General features: G+C 39.5%; 1 protein-coding gene across 2 annotated transcripts; it reads left to right on the forward strand.

Annotated features, from left to right (window-relative positions):
• kiaa1217 (KIAA1217 ortholog) lies at positions 1-19847 on the forward strand. 2 transcript variants are annotated; one of them, XM_049747196.2, is made up of 24 exons: positions 2-339; positions 4252-4550; positions 7393-7561; positions 7640-7838; positions 8060-8153; positions 9176-9464; positions 9633-9903; positions 10052-10363; positions 10478-10582; positions 10667-10692; positions 11037-11203; positions 11280-11455; positions 12041-12177; positions 12295-12442; positions 12516-12798; positions 12957-13118; positions 13365-13620; positions 13758-13820; positions 14103-14265; positions 14326-14410; positions 14698-14862; positions 15485-17107; positions 17387-17497; positions 18791-19847. In XM_049747196.2, exons 1-24 carry the CDS (start codon positions 72-74, stop codon positions 18806-18808), a joined length of 5589 nt encoding a protein of 1862 aa, XP_049603153.1. In that variant the 5' UTR covers positions 2-71; the 3' UTR covers positions 18809-19847. The 2 variants fall into 2 exon arrangements, with proteins under 2 accessions (XP_049603154.1, XP_049603153.1); XM_049747197.2 differs by lacking the exon at positions 15485-17107 and having other exon boundaries at positions 1-339.
• The last annotated feature ends 19 nt before the right edge of the window (positions 19848-19866 follow it).

Below are 19866 nucleotides of genomic sequence, written 5' to 3' on the forward strand. Positions count from 1 at the left end.
AAAGTCAGTCTAAGAAAAGCCCTAGATAGGAAAAAAGAACGACAGGTACTTTCCACAACCCTGTGGGTAAGATGTCCAAGTCTTCATCCCGTCTGGGTCGACCTGGAGTCCAGAACTGCAATTCAAGAAAGGACCTCCAAGGTAACCGCTCTTGCATGCTGCGCATCGGAGAAAGGCTGATGAGAGCAGGCAGTGAGGGAAACTTGGTCCAAAGACCCTTACCAGCACAGAGCCAGCACCAAAGCAAAGCCTCTGGCGCAGGACAAGGACACATCGGAGCAGCAAAAGTTGAGAGTGAAGACAAAGCCCCTGAGCCTGCAAAGAAGTACTGCAATGAAGGTAAGCAGCAAAATGTGTCAGCCAATATAGGGCAAGTCACAATTGTACGTGTATTCACTATATTTTAATTTGTACTTTGTATTGTATTTTACAAAGTAAAAAGTCTATTATATTTTGTATTTTAAGTTGTACCAGCTTGGGCTTCAAGAGTTCACTTCAGTCTCATAGTTCAGAAATGCATTTCAAAGAATATCTTTATATAAAAATATAAATATTAAATATGAATATCGTATATAAAACCAACAAATTGGGCAGAAAATTCATGAGAATTCTAAGCTCCCATAACTGAACAGAGGTCCAAGAAAATAGTGTTTTCAATTATTGACAAGAGGTGGGGCCTAAAGTCCAGGGGCCATAAATACCTGTTACCTGTGTGTATTTCTCACGATAAAATTGGCACAACTTTTTTTCTATGTCAATTTAAAACAAGTGCAGCTTGTAGTCCAGAGTGACTTATATATAAACAAAACAGGATTTTTCCCTAATTTTAGCTGGTGCGACTTATATACAGGTGCGGCTTATTGTCTAAAATATACGGTAGATGCTATATCATGCATTGCATCTGCATTTGCACAGGAATGTTAGCATTTCTACACGTTGAGGTTTTACAGCGTCCTTTTTCCAACCCATTCCTAGTCTTCTTGAAGCAGTCAGCGAATATAACTCCAAAACACGCGCCCATGAGTCAAACACCCCAGAGCAATCTGTGCGTGTCTATTTGCATGTGTGGTTGTGTAGCGGTGGAGGTTTGTTTGGGTGCACAAATAGACTACTCCAGCAGCATGTTATACACTAATTAGGTAACATATAAGTCATATGCTAATGTGTTGCTACGTGCACGATTTTGCAGATGAAGTCAAGAGTGATTAAAGATTTGAATTTATGCATGACATCTCCCAGGGTTCACTAGTTATGATGACTTTATTAGGTGATGTGGGCATTTGGAATATTCCAATTAATTTCAATTATAATTGTATAATGTACAGGTAGAACATAAACAGGTGATTTTTTTTTTTTTTTTTTGCATTTTGCTAGACTTTTCGTTGGTAGAGTTGGGCGTTTGCGCTTTTATGTGCCCTTGTGGGCCACAACCAAGCCATGTGCTGTCCTTCATTTGCATAAAAATCAGGGCGGTCGAAATGCAAACCTGACTAGCTGTCCCCACACAAACACACACACTCACACACACACAATCGTGTCAGGGGTTCTTTTTTTCACGATGATGACGCTTAAAATACGTTCAATTCATGTTTCTGATGGATTGTCCTATGTTGGTGTCATATTTATGAATAAAATATTTATGAATAAAATACAATGACATCCAAATTTGGCAAATGTGACCCAGATCAGATTTATTTATTTTTTTTGCCCGAATGCGATCTGTATCTGATTTGGTATTAATATTATTTTTTGCAAAATGACCTCAGTCTGAATGGTCAGGTTTCATTTTTTTTTCCCTCTTTGCACCGAATGGTTTGCACTTTTTGTTGCACTTAATACAATGACAATAAATCCGAATCGAAATGAAATTGTAATACATCCAACCCAAAATGTTACACGTAGCAGCGACGAGATGCGTGACTAGATTTCTCCAAATATAGAAAAGCCTTACCTAAATTCTCCAAAATTGTTATAACTTTTTTCTGGAGTTATGAGATGATATAATGATGAGTTGATACACACTCTACCATGTTAACTTGCATGTCACTTTGGAACACCCAGTGAGGCATAGCGTGTCTACCAAATTTACAAATAAATCCAACTAAATCATTGGCTCTGCTTTAAAATGATGATTAATAAAGAGCAGACTACTTTCTGTCATCAAATCCGGTGAATTAGGAACAAGGCTGTTTCGTGGACTGTCATGCCAGCTGAGCGCCAATCTACCAAAAACTGTTTTGGTGGTATGTGTAGTGTCCCTATGTGTTCCCTTCAAAAAGATACTTCAGTATGTTCCAGGCTGAAAAAGAAAGAGAGGAAGTGACAGAAATTTTTTCCGGACCAAATGTTGTGGTCCAATGAGAAATCAAAGAAACACATACTGACTACCCTTTTTGGGTTTAGTACCGAAATAGTCTAATTGGACAATTGATGGAGTGGCTGTCGAAATTATTAGCCACATATCCACACAGTGCTGCCCTGCACAGTAAAAAAAAGAAAAAAAAATACAATTCCCCTGCGGGGCTCCACTGAACTAGATCAATCAGATCTACTTTGTCAAGGATTAAGGAGGAGGAAGCAAGAGGAATGGGGTGGGCAATTGTGATTGTACATGTAGCATCAAGATTGTAAACAATCCTTTGTCACCTCAGATTTTCATCTTCATGAAAAATCATACGGATACTTTACTGGTAAGGACGTGGGCCAATCCGATGAGACGAAAGTGTGTTTGCTAAGGTCTTGCACATGTACATATGCTCTGCCAAATGTGCAGCTCTCAATTTGAAGATCGTAGGTTTGATGCCCAACTCTCCTCCAGCTCCTTTGAAAAATCCTTAATTGTATTGTTGTTAATTGTATGTATTGTTTAATTGTGTATTGTTAATTGTTGTAGCTTAATTCAAGACTCGGAATTGTCATTGTCAATAGGTTGAATGTGATTGGTTGTTTGTACGTTCTTTGCGATTGGTGTCTTGTCCAGGTCTTCCTTGTCTTATCACTTTCTTTATATTTAGTTTGCTGTTTCCATTCCGTTCGTATTGGTTGAATGAGATGGCGATGCAATGTCCCATTATTACAGATTGCATTACATAATTCATTTTTGTGATTACAGTGAAATTGATGTGGTGTGAGACTGTGTGGTTGAATCGAGGACATAAGAAGCTGAAGTGACAACATTAAGACAAGATCTCACTATGTGACCTTTCCAGCAAAGGACTGAACGTGACAAGGCAGTCATGAGTAGTCTCTGTTGAGTGCATCAAACACTGCTGGGCCTGAATTTCTCGTTCAAATGTCACTATAGCCCCACATGTGTGTTTTTCCAGAGGAATGTGTGCACTAGAAATTCAAAGCCATCAGTTTAGTTTTTTTGATCATTTATTTTCATTTTTTTTATTGGTATTATTAACCTTTATGGTTTGCATATTCATTGCTTGTCTACAATCATACATTTCAGATTTTAGCTAATTTAAATTAAAAGACATTTAGTGCATTGTAAGTGTGTTAAAGCGATTAAGTGTTTCATGAAAGAACACATTCACCGAGAATGAATTAAGACCAAGATGAAGGTTCCTTTGGTCTGTTTTGCTTTTCTGGAAACTAGAACAGCTTATCTCCTTTGGGGAAAAAAATATCCTAAATAAGTCCAGTTAACCAATTAGCAGATATGCCTTGTGATCAATAATTTGGGCTTTTATACAAATCCAACAGCAAGTTCCATCTATGATCTGGTCCTTGAGCCCAAAGAGTCCAAATCACAGTCCCAGCGTTTATTTACAAACTTCTGAGTGGTGCTTCCAGGACTTAATGGGAGATACTTTAAATCAGCAATGGAAGCTTCTGTTCAATCCACCCCACATCAGCAGATATTTATGTAGGCTACATGCATGGCATGACGTGGTATCGAGGGATTTAAACCTTCAGGGATCATTTGGAGAAGAGGAGTAACATTTCGGGATTACTTACTTATTCCCTTTCCTCAGCATCTTGCCCTGGATTTTCAGTGCCGTTTTCTAAATTCAGTAGAAAGGTGTGAAAAGGAAGCCTGAGCGTTTGGGGGAAACTGTGTGTTACTCATTTCATAACAAAAATATTAAAGTGGTAGTCTCCTGGCTTGTTCCACTAACTTCCCTAAATAAAGTTTCAAGTAACCTTGATACCACCTTGATGCATCAAACAAGAGTTACAATTTATCTCTTCTGTTCTTTATTTCTCTCTGTCTTTGCATTCCATCAACTTTATCTATTCTAGGCCATGCAGTGTCTATTCCCGCCTCCTCTTCCACCGTTGACGGAAAAACTGAGCATCAGCTCCCGAAGAAACATCACACGAACAACAACCTTCTGCGCGACCCGGATGGATCTCCACGCTCACCTAGCACTTTACCCCGAAGCCATGCTGCCAACAGTAGGGACAGTGAGATAGAGAGCCTTCTGATGCAGCACTCTGAAGTGGAGAGAAAGAAGGAAGTGTTCCTGGATCACCTGAGACAGAAATATCCACACCATGCTGCCATCATCTTGGGACATCAGGAACGCATGAGAGACCAGGTACAGTTGATTCATTAACCCGAAGAATTATTTAGTTATTAGTTCAAACATTGGTTAACTATTGTTTTTGTAGCTTGAGTGAATGTTGTTTAGTGATGTGACTCATGTTGCTCACTACTGCCGACTAGTGGCGACTTTCTGCTATTGCTTATTCAAAAGTAAAACTACCGGTCTGGAAATAGCAATAAGGTAGAATTAGGAAGCTCCTCCCACATTCTAAAGACATGCATAAGAGTCACGAAACGTTTTGACACTGCGCAGTGCTTGAGTTAAATGCAAAGTTTTATACGCTCTTCTGAAAAGTGAAATTATTAGGCTTACGCTATGTTTAGAACGAGGCTGCAGGTTACGTGGTGACTTATGCATAGAACAAGACCGCAGGTTACATGATGACCTGCGCTCTAAATTGTTCATAAGTGTGAATGTCATTGTGAATGTTTGTCTATTCGTGCCCTGTGATAGACTACTATGCGTGCACGCGCGCGTTTTCATGCGCGTGTGTCCATGCGCGTGCTTGTGTGCGCGAGAATGTGTGCGTGTGTTGCTGCTGAAATCTTAAGACTTCCTTCCAGTACTGCAGGGGTGGACAAAAAAATTTTAGCGGGCCGCATTGTAGTCATAGTTTCTTTCGGAGGGCCATTATGACTGTCAACCCAAAAAAAATTATGCGCACCTCATATTATATACAGTAAAAGCGACAAAACAAACTGACAAATAATTCGTTTTTAAATCAGATGAGTAAAACCTGGTGAAATATTTAAAAAATATATTATTAAAAGTGAAGACAATCTGCAATTCTAGTAATGACGCACGAATTTGATGCGCAATTTGCCACATGAAATGATGCCGGGTCTTGAGTTTGACACATTGCATTACTGAGTTTTGTCGTGCCATAACGTGAAATACGACAGTTGTGCTGCTAGTCGAACTGGTACAGCCAGCATTATTTGCCGAGGTGGAGTTTTGTTGTCACAAAGAAGAGGTGGGGTTTGTCAGTCCATCGGATTTTGGACACGCACTGCAAACATACATCCACAGTTTAAGACTCCAGTGCATTTAAAACCAAGGGAAGAATTTGGGGGATTTTATACTAGCGTTACCTGGCTGCTAACAATTGGAAGTGACGTCATATCTATTGTTAGGTAAGTTGTTAGAATTATGTGTATGATTTGCTGAACTTTTTGAGAGTTTTGACGAACTTGCTTTGTTTGGCTAGCATGACAGGTTTACCTGAAGGATGTGTAAAGTTTGATTTGTTTTTTGCATCCATAAATGTGGCTCAGGTATTTTGCCTTGCTAATTACGTTTTAATATTTACTTGTGGTAAAGATGTTAAAGTGCCAACTGTCTCAATGTCTTGTGGTTTAGATGTTTGTTTTTGAACTTTGTTTATTTGTAGTGAGTCAACATCAGGCTGTTAGTATGAGCCCAAGAAGGTCATTTTTTACCTGAGGTCATATGTGTCAGTTGCTTTATCTTTCATTCTTGATTGTTCCTTTCTTGTGACATCCCAAGTTATTCCATCAAAATTTCTTCCCCCCATTAATGTGGGTTTCTTTATTTGCTTGCATATAATATGGGTAAATTTTTTTGATATATTGTCAATTCAAAGTATTAGTCCTAGTGGTGTAGTCCTATGAATTAAGTTTGTCTGCGTCAAAAAAAAAAAAAAAAATAGCTCAAGTAATTATTTTCTAGATAAAAAATGTTAGAAAAGAATGTTATTACTTCTTTTCTTCGCATTAGTATTAAGTACATGAGCGAAAAACTGAGTAAATGTCCATGTGCACCCTTTTCATCAAATAATGATCTTCTATATTGTGTGCCAATTACACACAAATACTCTTCTACTTCTAAGTAAATAAAGGAAGCTTAAGTCAAGCTAGTAATGTACGAGCCGTGGCTAAGAACGGTTTGTTTACGTGCACATGTTTATAGCACACATCAAATGGGCACTCGCATTTGTAAAATGAGGGTACAAATCTACCGAGCAGTAAACTGCTTTAGGGCAGAGCTATGGTTGGGCACAATAAAGAAGAATGCAGTGAAGGGATGAGGGACCCTATTCTAATTCAGTGGATTAGTGATGATTGTCGTGTATACTTGAGATCTTTCTTGAGGTAAACAGTGGATTGCTGGAAACAAATGTATTTAAAAAAATATATATATATATGGAAATGTTTTTATTTTGGTTTGTTGTTGAAGTAAAATAAATATCCAAATTTAATGTAGTGATTTTTTTGTTTTAGAGACTGGTAAATGTGACCTTATCCCATGCATATATTTTTTTTTAGTAAAGTTTGATCTGACGCCCTATCCTCAAATGTTTGTTTCTGAGAAGGCGTGCTCGATCTCAACAGTTATACGTCCCAACACAACTCACTTTAGCCAGTAAATTAAACATGGCAGTCTGGGCTTCAAGCCCAAACACATAATCACAATTGTTTGAGTAATTCCATGTGACAGCTGTCTTGCGTTTGATTTAAAAATGTCTTGGCAGGTATTTAATTTATTTCCTCACAGTTACGGATCTAATGCAGAAATTTACTTGCGTTTTGCATTTGTTCATTGACGTGTATTGGAGAATTCATTTTTAGTCTGTTTTTTAGCTGGGATGCGGGCCTTGCCTTGCAGGTGCTAGAGATGGTACGGCAAAACTGAAAGCACGGCACAATTGAGCTGTTTTGAAAATACCTTGATTACATAATGTCTTTTTAAAGTAAGCGCTCACAGTCCTAGATTATGATCAGTTCATGTTTTTACCTGTTCTTGCCACTCTTTTTAAAATATAGGAACAATTAAATTACATAGATTTTTCTCATTGTGTTTGTGTTCCATCTAGTTAAGAAGCCCTCGACCTCCTGAAAGCACCATCTGTGAAGGTGTGTTGGCTGCAGAGAACATGTCTGATGCAGAGTCACTGACCATGACAGTTCCTTTCTCAAGGGGTTGTAAAGCCCGATCGAGTCTACCGATTGGACGGTCGAGCAGTCAGGCAAGAGAGTCAGTTGGTACGTCAATACACAAGTGACTTTTGTGAACTGCGTTGATTTTGGTTGTTCGAGGACTTTGAATACTTTCCTGTCCAGGTGTGTTGTACCTGCAATATGGAGATGAGACAAAACAGATACGGATGCCCGTAGAGATCAACAGCGAGGATACGCTGCGGGCTCTCTTTGTCACCGCTTTTCCTCAGCAACTCACCATGAAGAAGCTTCAATCTCCCAATATGGCTATTTACATCAAAGACACACGTCGCAATGTTTACTTTGACCTGGAGGACATCAGGTAAGAAGATCAAGATACTGCCTAACACAATTAGAAGCATCTCCGAAACATCTCATTGAGCCTGTGGGATATTTGTGGACGGGGTGTATTTTTTTTTGTCTCGTTTTATTCTTGTCAGGCAAAATGAAGGCGGAAACTGCTGCACCACAAATCCAGCTCTGTAAACTCGCACCCTCGTTTCTTCACACAGGCATGTCACATCATGTGTTATCTACTTTCAGAAATATTACATCCCACTCCTGTCTGAAGGTTTATCATAAAGATCCATCACATGTTTTCAACCGCCACACTCGGCCTACCAACACGGACGGAAGGGTGAGTCACTCCATACTGGCTCGTTCACAATTAATGTTTATTCAACAATCGGCCTTTCTTTTTTTCAAAACAATGTTCAATCCAACGTATCGTGAAGCTGCGATAAGATTTCAAAACTATTTTAACAACACTCCAAGTGATTAAAAGATTTGCACATGCAAAAACGGGTGTAACAGGTTGAGTATGATTTCCAATAGTGTGAGTTTAGTTAAAGGGTCTGTTAAAAGGTTTACCAACCACAAACATTTGCATCTTATGAGTCCACATAAGAAAAAAAATGGGGTCAATGAAAGTTAATTTTTTTTTTTGGAGCCTCCCACATTAACGCTGAGAGGATAAGCTACTTTTTATTCATCTTTCATGTCCTTGGGGCTGCTGAATTATAAATGTTTACAAAATGCTCAATTATACACTATCACTTGGAGCCAGTTGTTGGGATTACTGAGAATTTCCGTCAGAAAGGGGGTCTAATTCTTTGTAATTGTGGCTTCCAAGCTTTTGAGATAAGATACTGAAAGAAAGCAGCCTCCCTGTCAGTTTCCCAAACTATATACCGTCTTTTTTTTAACTTCCTCCTCCTTTGTCCGCAAATAAAGCAAAATTCCAAATGACTTGGGCAGTGACCCAAACTTTAATCTAAAAATTCTGCGACGAATTTTACAGATATTTTTCAGCTTTCATGCCGCCATCATTTAAGTTAATGGTGAAATGAATAGGAATGAGCAAGTGCCAAATGCAATTTACTCAATTATTGTGTGCTGTTGGGTTAAATTTGTACAGTGGCATTTAATTGCCCGTTCAGAAGATTAATAGAGCAAAAGGAGATAAATTGCATTAGATGTAGCCAAGCTAACATGAAATCATTTCCACTATTTGAGGGAGACTTTAAATGGCAACTTATCTCTACCAAATTTTTGGTTTGGAAAAGAAAGCTTAATTTATAAACTCTAATTTTGACAGTAGTATTCTAGTTCCTTTTCATATTATATCTAGAAGGATTTCATACCGTTTTGTTTTGGCAGCTCTCCAAAGAAGTACTCTATGGTAGCCACAGTCCAGTCCACAGACTGTCATCGTCCAGTCGTGGCACCCTACAGAGCTTGCAAGGCTCCATGTCGCCGCCCATGGTGCGTTCCATGCCCTCTTCTCCATCCAGGATGGCCTACAGTGGAAGGAACACACAAGGCTTAGTGGGAGTGAAGGATGCTGGCAGCACCACATTGCCCCGAGACCGGCTATCAGGCACAGGACGATCCAGCAGTTTATGCACCAGCAGCAGTGCCATACTCGAGAGGAGAGATGTCAAGCCTGGTAAAATAAATGGATACGCAAATCAATAGATGAACAAATCCACGTACACACGTTTCTCGAACGCTAAATTGAACCAAGTCTTTGGATTCACCAACTGACCAATGTCTACTCTGTGATATTTTCGACATATGGGGACGTTTACAAGTCTAGTATTGTTATGTGCCTTAGATGAAGATGGTGGCAGCTGCAAGAACATGGCCCTGGTGTTGCATGGGGAGGGAGGCCCCCATTACCCAGACTCCTACTGCTCATCCCTACAGGACGGAGGGAGGAGCAGTTTTGCTTCTTCCCAGTGTAGTGGTTCTTTGTCCCATGCTGGAGAAATGGTAGATGCTGGAGTCGCTGGGATTCCTGCGGGCTTACAGCAGTACCGTGCTTCCGTCAAGCCTCTGATGGGATACGGTGACATCACGGAGTACCAGATGGAATCGCTGCACAGGTATGTAGAATTGAGAAATTTGAATTACAAGTTTCTTTTTTTGTAAAGAGTGGTGCAGAGATAAAAACCAAATTTGGTGAGTTTGTTTCGGAGGTGCATTCATTCACCGATGGACTATGTTGCTCATTTGTTTTGTTGCCTCTTACAGACAAAAAAGTAGGAAATTTGGTGAGAGCCAACTTCCTCAATTAGCAACCCCGCCTCCCTCCCCGCACAGATTAAATGAAGTCAGAATGAATGAGGGACAGATCATTGGAGGCGTGGGCCTGGTCTCACCTGAGCGGATGTCCCCAATTCGTCGATCCCTGCGGCGAGAAAATAATGGAGCTACCGTGGGGGTTATAAACAGAAGCAGAGGGAGTGGTTCATCATCATCTACTTCATCTGTGTTTATGGACAACCCACTGGGACAACCAGAAATGCTGATTCAGGGTCACATGACTGCCTTTGAGGCTCAAAGGTGAACATAGATGTGGATTTTCAAGAACCCAATTTTTGGGGGGGTTATATTTAATTCAGTTAACTACCTAGGAAAAATATAGTCATTTTTATTTCGAAAAAAATTGTTTTTCAGTGAGAGAATGAAGACAATGGAGGCACAAATAGCCAGTCTAGCTGGGCTGGTTCACCAAGCGTTGTCTGTGGGAGGAGATCTTCCAAAAGATAAAGGCCCGGTCAGGTCTGTAGTTGTGTGTTTGTGTGTGTATAGTATATATATATATATATATATACATATACTAACTATGTAAATATGTATTTGCAGTGGAAGCGCTGGGAAAAGTCACCCTGGTGAGTTTTTGATAATCTACTTAATCCTCATTACAATCAGATTATTCATTCTGTGACGCAGGTCTAATTTTAAGTTTAGCATCTTCTAATACCTGTCATTTTGGAAATAAATTGTTGCTGAGTCCAATCCATCTTTCCATCACAAGATTAGGATAATCAGAAAATAAAATGAAGAGCTCTTTTATGATATTCATTTTTTGAAGTCCAGTGCAAATATAAAAATTTTATTCAAACGTCAAGGTATTTTTGTACAGTAAAAGTACTGCTTTATTCATTTATAAATCAGATAGCTGCATTTGTGACATTTGACATCATTTCAATATTGTCTCTTTGGTTTTCAACAGCTCCACCTGAGCCACAGGCAACAAGCACTGTAGCTGATGTGATCAACTCTGCCATCTTAGCTCTTCAGGCCCCAACCACTGATAATGAGATGCAGCAGAACTTGCTGCAAGTTAAAAGTAGTGTGTCTGAACTACGACTACAATTAAATCAACTCCGACACCTACAGGTAACTGTCCGTCGTGTATTACCAGTATCCACGATAAATTCAGCCTTTCGATGAACCTGTCACTGTTCTATCGCAGATATCACAACAGCAAACCATGAAGTCCATGTTGCGCACGGCTGGTCAGGAGCTGGTCGTGTTGTTGTGTGATCGCCTGGTTCAGTCTGAGGAGAGAACATCTGGACGAAGAGCTGAGATGGAAGAGGAGAGGATTCAATATATTGCTACAGAAGAGAAAATACTCAAACAGCTTAGGTGATATTTTGGTCACGACGCGTTAAAACAATATTGTAGTTGAATATTACAAATTGACAAATTGAAGAAATAAAAGAAAACACACTTATTGAAGGTTTTTAGTAAAATGTAATGAACTTCTTGTCATTATGAAAAAAGGAAGCTGTTCAGATTTTAATGAAATTTATTTTACAGTACATGCGTTGGTAATATCATTTTTTTCCCTTTATTTTATTGTTTCCGAAGTGATTTTTTAGTCTTTTAGAAATTCCTACACACTCAGACTTGACGCCCAATGCTTTAAGAGCACAGCTAAAGCTCATCTTAGATGGCAAACATGTCACAACGCTCTAACAATCCAGGCAGAAAGAAAATGTGATACTTCATAGGAGAGTCAGGACAATAGAAAATGATTTGCCATGATATGACAACAGTCCCCAAACAAGAAATATAAGTCAGTAAAAATGACATAGTGGTATTTAGAAAAGTAGTCTCCACTGACTGTGAACAGGGAGAAGAGTTGCTTGCAGAAATAAAAGCGAGATAAGTGCATGTGCCAGTGTACTGTATATTTCTAACTTGTTTTTTTTAATGTCCATTTCTCAGTGAACTAGAAGATTATGTCAACCATTTGCAAAAAAACACGGTATCACTCCCTGGCCAGTTGCCAATCACTCTAAAAGACGTGGAAGAGGGGGCGATGAACCTGCGCAGAGTGGGGGAGACTCTGGCCATCCTTAAAGGTTAATGACTGTAATGTAAATCCATCCATCTTTTTGATTCACTGATGAGCTGAGATTTCAGGAAATAAGCAGTACTGGTTGCAATGATGAGTTATCTGGGGTTTTTTTCCCCTACAGGGGAGTTTCCGGAACTGCAGGTAAAAATGCGTTCCGTGCTTAGACTGGAGATAGATGCGGTTCGCTTTCTGAAGGAGGAGCCTCATAAAATGGACTGGATGTTAAAAAGAGTCAAAGCCCTAACTGAAGCTCTCAGCTCTCTTCGCAGGTATTGTACCGTTTCACATTATATTTGCTGTTACCACATTCAAAGTGTAAAATGTTATATTTATTGTTAACAGATGTGTCTCGGAATCAACTTCCCCATCTAAAGGCACCCAAGTTGAGCCCCTGCCGACCCAGAGTCCTCAGTCCTCCCCACAGCCTCAACCTCGATCTTCAGTCAGAAGCCCTCAACCCATTCCATCATCTGCTTTAGCTCAGCCTGAGCTCAACTATGCAGCCTCAGCCTCCCCAGCCACAGCACGCAGAGTTAAGACGACTCAAGTCACCGTAATCCAGGCCCACCAGCACAGCCCACCACTGAACTTCACCCATGGAAGAGATCTACCAACTGTAGCCAAGGTAGGTCTACATTTTGAGGTGTGAACACTGTTTTCTTTGTGGGCCACATAAAATGATGTGATGGGCCGTATCTGGCCCTCAGACCTTAAGTTTGACACCAATGTTATGGTATGAGAAGATTGAATATATGGTGACAGATATCATCATGTGTCGTGAAGGTAAGCCCTCGTAGCAGAGAGGGCAGCCCTGCCCTGCAGAAGAGACCTACTCCTCTCCAGTCGAATGAACTTCACAAATCAAGCATGCCGCAAACAACTCAGGAGAATCACACAACAAACCAAGTCAAGACTTCTTTGAAAACCACTGCCAGATCTATTGAGGTGAGTGTTACACCTAAAAAAAATCACATGTGCATGTTTTACATTTTAGTTAATTTTTAGTCATAATTCTTACTTAATTTTTTTTTTAAACAAAATAATTTTCTTTAAAAATATAATGTTCACATGCCGAGTATTCAAAACATTCTTAATCATCTGCTAACCTCGATTATTCCGAATGTCTTAATAAACTTGATTATAAAATGTAGCGTCCATGATGACGATTAACATAACTTGACTGTTTGACAGAATACTGAACGAGAATCTCCGGAAGGAAGTCTAAGTCAAGAAGCCAGCAGTGTAAGCCAGCCAAGCACCCATCAAACAAACCAGCCCTCAATCGCCACCAAAAATTTAAACCAGGTCCTGCAGGAAGCCAAGGCCATTCTGATGAATTCCATCCCTGATCTGAATGTATCAGATACAAAAGTGGGTCACTCGGACTTGGCTTCTGGAGACGTAAATCCTCATACTGAGATGGCTAAACCTCTGGACACACCGCAAGGTTGACTTTGATTTATTTGAAAATTATACGCACATAACCTGAAGTAGCACAAGCGCTCATAATAGTTGAAAGCAAATTTGGAGCTGTGTGAATTTGTCAGAAATTAGGTCAACAAATCTTGTGGTTCTTTACGGCAGACTTGCTGTCTGGAACTCCGCATCAAAAGCCAGCACGGCAAAATGATGAAGCGAAGCCCCCAGGTAATAAATATTATTTTTATTTTTACATTTGGATCAACAATATCTTGGCTCTGTGATGCATTTGACATGTTTCCTAAAAAAGGAAAATAGTTCTAAGAATTTTTTTGTACCCACACATTTTGGGTGGGGGTCATCTATTTCAAAAGATTTTTTTTTTTTTAAAGTCCTGGACTTCAAACACAAATTTAATCTTACGGTTCCAGCTGTATTAATCTACAATGAAATGGAAAAAATATAATATCTAATATCTCAGCCATGAAATAAGTTCTTGATTGCATTTAGCTTCTCACGCAACAGTGGAACTGCCATCATCAGCTTCTCCATCAGCCTCCCCAGGACCCAAACGGGGGACACGTCCACAAATGGAAAAACCTAGACGCTCCAGTGTGGAAAAGAAACAGAGTCCTGATAGGAGTAGCCAGTCTCCTCCAGTTGTCCCAAGAAGGTATTTATCACCGTGAATGAACTGTCACCTCTATTGTGAAGTTCTTCATGATATCCTCAGGTCTCATGCAGCCACTGTGGGCCTAACCACTGAAAGAACTGGAGAGGTGATCTCTACTACCATGAAAGAATCTGGTGGAGAACAGGTGTGTGGTTGCAGAGTTTTTTTTCTGTATGTGAACAGTATTTCAGAATTTTCCATGCTTCTCGCATCAAAAGGTAAAAAACCTAAACAAAACAATAAGCCGTTATGGGCTCTACTTTCGTCGACGGTAAATGTTTGGGAATTTCGCAAACTGCGCCATGCTGGACGTTTCCGAAGACCAGTTTTTTTTAAGCTCTTCAAATCTCTCTGCAGATATGCTAAGTTAATCAAGTACTATATTTTAGAAACAAAGAATTAATTCTGTTATGTCTGTTTAATCTTTTGAAGGGTGTTAGTGAGAAGGAACCATCTGTTGTTCCTCAACCCAAACCTCTGAGACAACCACCGGAGGTCAAACCCAAACCCAAACCTTCAGGCACCACTCAAGCTATTGCCGCAGAAAATATGGATGATAAGGAAGATGACAATACTAGAGTCCTGAAAGAACTTCAGGTATGTGCATCTCATTGAGTTTTTGTTTATTAAAATAAACAAAAAGCTTTATTACACCGTGATGTCTCCCGTCACTCACTCAAAAACTTCATCCTTCTACTTTAACATCTTTTCCTCTCACAAAGGTATTTCAGAATCACACTAAGAGGAAACTTTCAGCCTTTAAGCCAAGAGATTGAGCCTAAGGTATATAATAATGATAATAATAATAATGCAAATTTAAAACTAAAATGAATTATTGAAAAAAGTACAGTAATCAGCGTGTTTGTCAGGAAGCTCTTGTGAGAACTTGTCGTGTGGCGAGGAAAAATTCTGCTCATGAAATTCAAAATATTGAAGTCAATCTAATATTTGCAAGGGGCGTTTTAAGTTGCTGTTCACATCAACTTTGAAGAACCATTGCAGTTGTACGACATGGAGCGACGTGAAGTACGTCTGCTTTAAAGGGACGGTAAAGCGAGCCCAACTTTGGCACTCTCTCTTTCTCGCTCTCTCTCTCTCTTGCTTTCTCTTATATACATATTACTAATATCAATAACATACATATATACATAAAAACAAGTATATATGAATAGAGATGAATTATTCAATCTCCATATCCTTTTTTTTTTTTTTTTTTTAGGTGACACTAGAAACATCAAGCGATGATAAATGGCTTGTTGAAAAAAGTCTGGTAGAAGGACAACAAAAGATATCCTCAAAATCTGGCCAGAAGCACAACCTTTCAATTAGCTCCACATCAGCACCTCATTTACGACCTACTAATGGTTGTCTTGATAACCATTCAATGGCTGTACCACAAGAAGAATCTAGAAAAGGTCCTATGCCACCGGACTGGAAAATGATGCTTAAAAAGGGAACGATAAATTTAAATAGCGAGAATTCTCCAAATGTAACCTCACAATATATTCATAGACAGAAAATGGAGGGAATTACCAGCCCGGATAATGACGACAGCTTCGATCTAAGATGTATTCAGGAATTCCATACAGAAAATAAGATGTTAACAACAATCACCACTCTGGAAAAAGATGATATACAATCAAATGACACAGCAATACCTGATCAGATGGATATAAATGATGCCAAACAGGTACCAAATGAAAACCTAAATTGTAATAAAACATTACAAAAAGAAAAGACTACAGAGTATTCTAAACAACAATTATTAAATAGCACGCAGGATACAAAAACACAATCAGATGATGTCAAGTTGGAGCTATCTGGAGACAAAGAACAATTTCCAGAAGAAGAAGGAGGTAGTTTGAGTCCAGATATTGTTGATGATGGGGGACCTCCCCCTCCTCCTCCTCCATCTGGTAAGATTGCCCAGCAAATCTCAAAAATTAGAGTCAAGTGTAAAAATCAAGATCTGGACAAGATGAAGGGCTCAGACAGAAAAGAGAAACCACAGTGTTATGAGAACCAAGGTTTTGAGGACAATGATTCCTGCGACACCTTGAATGAGCCTTTAGATTTAGAGTCAGATTTTAAGCGTCTATCAACTATCTTCGAGTTTGAGGAGGATGTTGACCCAATCGTTTCTCCAGAGGGTATTGTGGAAGAGGATGAAATTGACGAAACTAAAAACATGTCTGAAGAAAATAAAGTCTTAGACGTCAACGACATTTTAGATCATGGTCAACATTCTCAGCACAATTCATCATTTGATCAAAACCAAGACAAAACTAAACCAGAATTACTCAAAAATGCAGAGATTAACCGCAAATTCAACTTACCCAAAATCAAATTGTCAGCATTTACCCAGGCGTTACGATCAGAGTCTTCAAAAACGAGAAAGAAGAATCTTGAAGCGGAAGTCCATAAAGAGGACATAGTGATATTTGACCAAGACCCAATAAAAGCACCCAAGAAGCTGAATAAGGAATCAAACCGCAGCACCAAACGACATCAAAATAAAGACGACAAAAGTGCACTCATTCAAATTAGCTCACTTCCTGTTGACGTGAAACCAATATCCAACGGCAAGTCGAAAGAGGACGGACAAGACTTGTGCAAGAATGCACGTCACCCAATTGGCATGGACAGCATAAGAACTTCTCCTTCATCTCCTCCCAAATCCATTGACAGAGCTCATCTGTCAGATGAGGTCAAGCAACTGAGAGAAGGAACCCCGTCAAAGAGGCCAGCCTCTCAGATCCTCAAGAACTCAAATTCACCCCAAAGCAAAAGAGTTAAAGCACAGCCTCCGCCAAACTGTGTGAAATCCTCCACTAAGAAACAGGTCGGACATTTACACTAGCTGCTTTGCTTCATTGGTGATGGATGGGCTCTTTATTCTGTGCATTCATGTTATTTCGGGATTCCTGGTGAGGTTTTTTTTTCTACTAAATCTTTACTGGACTTTTAACTATTTGGTGTTTTAGAGTACAAATTCTTTCCTTTTATCATGAGTTTCTATTATAACATCTTGTCTTTGCTTAACTTCATGACATTACTTAATTTCTATTTAAAATACCTGTTTGGTTAAGTTGTCTACTTTTGTTCATGAATCTTCTTCCAGACTACCACTTCTTGTACTCAGCGAACTCATACCAGGTTACATCACTCTTCTGGCTCACCTGAAAAGACAACCAAAGTGCAAAAAGAGGCTTCTCCAAAACAACCGAGCCAGGTAAATATTTAGCCTGACAAAAAAAAAAAAAAAAAAGCACAAGACAAATGGCAGTAGTTTTCCATAAATCACATCAAGTGTATCCATCCAGCCAACAACACATTTTTTGCTAACCCATTAAAAGTACAATCAGTGTGACACGTGCCTGAAATAGCCAAAAATACATTTATCGAGATTTATTTTCCTATGGTATTCAATGTGTTGCATGATTCTCCAAATCCTTCCATCTTAAGATATCAATTCTTGCTATAACTTTTTTTTCTGACTTCATTTGCCGTAAGTCTTCCTTCTGGCATGCCTCATTCAAAATACACTTTTTACCGTCACAGTGTATTTTTGTAATCCTCCATGTTCATTGGACATAGCAATTCTTCCTCTATTTATCAGCATCTACTTCTTTAGACTTTTAGTAGTTGGCAAATAACTTTTGCTACATTGCTGCCACCTTCTGAAAAGGACACAACTTCCAATCACTACACTTCTAATATAAAAATAGAGATTTAAAACTTAAACCCCATGTTATCCTAGTTATTGCATGTGTATGCCGCCACCTACTGTACATATGCCGTCAATGCAGTCAAACAAACGTTACATAAACAAACGCAAGTTGTTTCTGTCAGTGACAGACTGCATTATATCAACTATTTTGAGCTTTAAATGGTTTACTTTAATACCAAATATACAAATTTGTGGGGTTTATAGTGTCCTCAAATACCAAACATCCAGAGATATATAAATGGATAGGTGGACAGATGACTAGATATACACATACTGACGCGGGAAAACACAGCATTTTAATTAGGTGACATTTGTTGACATCCAGTATTCCTGTTTGCAGGCTGACAGCAGAGGCATAAAAGCAACTGGGGATAGTAACCATTCAGTCGTTGCTTTGCGTGCCTCTAAGATCCCAGCCTTGTGCCATAATTCTGGGAAACACCCTTCATCTTCCGCCTCTCTGTCCACTCCTCACTGCTCAGATGCCACCGATAGCCTCCAGACCTTCTCCTCTTCCTCCTCCTCTTCTTCTGCTTCATCACCCACAGCTTCTTCTTCTTCCTTTGAGAAACACTTACTTCTTTCATCCCCTTCTTCCAAAGTGTGCACTTCCCGTTTGTCTTCTCCTGGCACTCCAAGGTCCAAGCAGGCGCGCTTTAACCCCACCTCCTGCTCGTCAGTGCTTAAAAACTCAGAAAGTTCCCCAGATTGTTTCTCGTCTGTGTCCTCCTCCCCGCCTCCTCACAAATCTCTAATCCCTTCTCTGAATTTGAGTCGTATGCTCCCCTCATCTAGCAAAGCATCCCTCGCTAGCGGTGACCCGGCGACCCCAAGACTCGCCCAAAGAGGTTCTCGCAGCGGCAGCAGCAGCAAACATCAGAATCGTCGCCTCACGCTCACCTCCGCCACCGCCGCCATGTCTCAGCTCACCTCTTACTCTTCATCATCGTACTCTTCGTCATCGCCATCCTCCTCCACCTCCTCCTCCCTTTCGCCCACCTCGTCCTCATCCTCTCCACTCTCCCCATCTTCCTCCTTCCTCCAGCCAGTGGTAGTTCATGGAGGGGGGAGCAGTCAAACATCTGTGCTCAACCCCAGTTCCCCCAATTGTGGCAAGAAATTCAGCCACACCCAACACACAGTGGCGGTGGCCACAAAAGAAACCATGTGATGGTTTACTTATGACACAACATCCTAACACAGTATTGCACGCAAAAATATCATTGCAGCACTGATATTATTCTTATATATCAGGATTTATATGTTGAATATAGATGTATAATGCAGACTTGTATTACTATATATTAATTTGTTGTAGTTGTGATGTTTGGGAGTCACATGCATGATTTGTTTGGCAGGTTTAGCTAAAAAAATTATAATATACAAATATTATATCACACATGATGGCACTATTTTACTCACGAGTTTAGTAATTGTTTGAGGTAAAGTTATTTTTTTATGGTTAGATAGTGGAAGGCATGTTTTGCCTATAGATATTTTCAGTTCCATTTCAAATGGTGCAATAGAGTTTTACCCCCAAAATTTTACAATATATAGAAGTAACTGGTTGGATGGACCATTTTTGTTAAATGTTTCAAAATATGTATTATTTTATTAAGTCCATGAGCAATTCGATAGTATTTGTATTCTTGTTTGTATTGTATTAGGATCTGCTTGCCTGCACAATTGCGATCAAATCTAGGCAATACTGTTTAGCACATGCTCAATGCACTTAAATTTGTTGTAATTTTTCTTTATTTTTCAGTTATTTTCTTTTTGAATTACAATTTAAATGTGACATTATCATTTTCCCACGATAACAAAACTTTCATTAAACCCTTTTCCAAACCTCCCTTTGGTTTGCTCATTTT

Source organism: Syngnathus scovelli, chromosome 17, assembly GCF_024217435.2.
Source record: "Syngnathus scovelli strain Florida chromosome 17, RoL_Ssco_1.2, whole genome shotgun sequence".
Classification (NCBI taxonomy): domain Eukaryota; kingdom Metazoa; phylum Chordata; class Actinopteri; order Syngnathiformes; family Syngnathidae; genus Syngnathus; species Syngnathus scovelli.